Source organism: Penaeus vannamei, chromosome 33 (genome assembly GCF_042767895.1).
Source record: "Penaeus vannamei isolate JL-2024 chromosome 33, ASM4276789v1, whole genome shotgun sequence".
Taxonomy (NCBI): domain Eukaryota; kingdom Metazoa; phylum Arthropoda; class Malacostraca; order Decapoda; family Penaeidae; genus Penaeus; species Penaeus vannamei.
Genome location: NC_091581.1, coordinates 4,116,412 through 4,118,911, shown reverse-complemented (window position 1 = coordinate 4,118,911; position 2,500 = coordinate 4,116,412). Strand labels below are relative to the sequence as shown.

The following is a 2,500-nucleotide window of genomic DNA, read 5'->3' as shown; positions in this document are numbered from 1 at the left end:
GACATTTGTATCGCAAGTCATATCTTTCCCAACAAAGTTATGTACAATTTTCGAGGTTAATGCAGCAAGCACATGGCAAAGAAACGATTGTAGAGAGAGATGCAATAAATATGTTTCTACAACTATATTGTTTACATACAGTTCGCTTAGTCAACAAAATGTTGCCTTTTCTACCTATATATCTTAGTACGCAATTGTTTTAAGCATTTCATACAGTGCATGTTTATTAATTTGTATAATGTGTCTATCTTTATTAATTTATCAGTTTACTAATTTGTATAATTGATGTAATTTTAAGCACCATAACTTATTTTATATGTTAACTTTAGTCATGTCCTTTTGTAAATATTTAGTCGTTATTTCGGTTAACCAAAAAATAGTATTCGCATAATTTTTCTTACTTGATACTTTTCCGTATACGAATCACCCCGTTTTAATACTTAATTAGTGAACCACATCCTTGACCAGTTAAGATAATTGGGAATTGCCTCGAACAACCATCTACCTTCCAGTATTTGAAGTCACCCAGAACGTGCGGTTATGGCTACACGAATGCAAAGACGCTCACTGGTTAGGTAGGTGTAGGGCATCCCAAGGTGCTCCAGCAGTCTCAGGACGTGTTGGTTCGTCGAGTTCGTGTCTTCAGCGACGATCCAGTGGAGTCGAGGAACGTGCATCAGGGTCTGTCCCAGCCGCGTCAACTCCGGAATCTGGCAACAGTGATGGAGAAACTCGTATAGAACTCCGAAATTGGCAGTAGTGGAGGTCGTTCTTTAAAGCTCTGAAAATCGGCGATTGCGATAAGGTCAGTTATATATATATATATGAGATGGTAGTTGGAGAAATATGCTGGGCTTGTCTTAGGAATTATAAATGTAGAATTACTCATTAGTCATTCAGTTTATCATAGCTTCGCTTTTTTATGACAGAGTGCCAGGGTGTAATTCACAGTTTATTAAGTTAAATTCTTGGTACAGGAAGATTTCATATAGTCAGATATTAAAATGATATCTAGCCTTACAAAAGACGCCACAATATATATATATATGTATATATATGTATATGTATATATGTATATATGTATATATAGTGCTCGAATGTCACCCGAAAAGGTAATGAAGTGATTCAGAAAATGAGAAAAGTGGTTCGAAAAAAAAATTCAAAATGCGTTAGAACCAATAAAAATGCCATGAACTAATTGATGCAAAAACTCCCTGAGCTTTTGTCTACCACAAACACGAGAACATTACACACATTGAGAGCAAAAGTTAAGTAAAAATGCTAGATAAATAGTGGTGAATATTTAGCGTCTAAAAGGAGGAGGCCCTTAGACTAGCAGTTAGTACAGGAACACCAACAGGCTAATGATATACATTGATAAAAGGTTGGACGAGTGAATATAACGCGTCTTAACACAGTGCATGTCCTGACCACTAGTGAGTGAGTGAGTGAGTGTGTGTGTGTGTGTGTGTGTGTGTGTGTGTGTGTGTGTGTGTGTGTGTGTGTGTGTGTGTGTGTGTGTGTGTGTGTGTGTGTGTGTGTGTGTGCGTGCGTGTGCGTGTGTTTTTTTCAGACAGCTCCACAATTTCTCAGCAACCAAAGAATCCAGTAGTAGGCCAAACATGTCACTGCGATTTCCCCAATCCTTGAATTTTCTTTCCTCGTTTTTTTTAATGCTCTTAATGTTGTTAATATTATTATTACTATCATTAATATCATTGTAAATATGTGTTATAGTTCCATTTAAATGCCAGTAGCAATAAAGATATAAAAGAAACTTTCCGTAACTCAGGGAAAAGGGTAAAGAAATGTGATAGGTAGTACTAGTAATTAACTCTGTGGTGTGACTATGCGCAGGTGGACCAATTTATATGAAAGACAATAAATTAAAATCACAGTGAACATGGTTCGTATGCCATGCCATCACAACATGCTAGGTTAATTGATTTAGTCATTTACAGAACAGGAAACACCGCTGCAGATAGTTGTAACTACCAGTTACAACTCTCGTACAGTAAAATCACCCATTCCTGCTAACAGGTTATTTTACGTTTGTCTTAATAAAGTCTATTCATTCGTCGAGATGAGACTAGTCGCAGCGGGCCCAAGATGCAACTGATTGGAGATCAGTAATGCAAAAACCAAATGCTAAAAAAGATTTTTTTGCTGTTATTTTATTAGCAGTTATGGACGCCGTAACAAGGGGTGGTTTATGATTTTGGGTGTCACATTATAGAGAAAGGTCCGTTCAAAGTTCATTATTTGTTAAGGAAAATGCAGGCTATATGTTTTCTCATAAATTTAATGGTATCTCTTAAGATATTAAGTTTATGAAGTGAATTTGAATTAATTTGCTAAGCAAATCGATGTTTGTGGTCAGAATCAAAAGCTCAATTAATGTTTCTTATTTTTCTCACCTTTTTTCTTTATTTCTTTTCTTTATTTCTTACTAGTATCTTAACCGCAAATGAATAGACGAGGCGAGACAAATAGTAAGAAC

General features: G+C 35.9%; 1 protein-coding gene across 2 annotated transcripts in view; it reads right to left on the bottom strand.

Moving 5' to 3' along the window:
• Positions 1-2,500, bottom strand: part of LOC113824313 (galactosylgalactosylxylosylprotein 3-beta-glucuronosyltransferase P) — a 25,468-nt gene that overhangs the window by 5,749 nt on the left and 17,219 nt on the right. For both annotated transcript variants that reach the window (XM_070144895.1, XM_070144894.1), the window contains exon 4: positions 569-710. In XM_070144895.1, the coding sequence (XP_070000996.1) occupies positions 569-710 (142 nt within the window). The remainder of the gene's footprint in view (positions 1-568; positions 711-2,500) is intronic.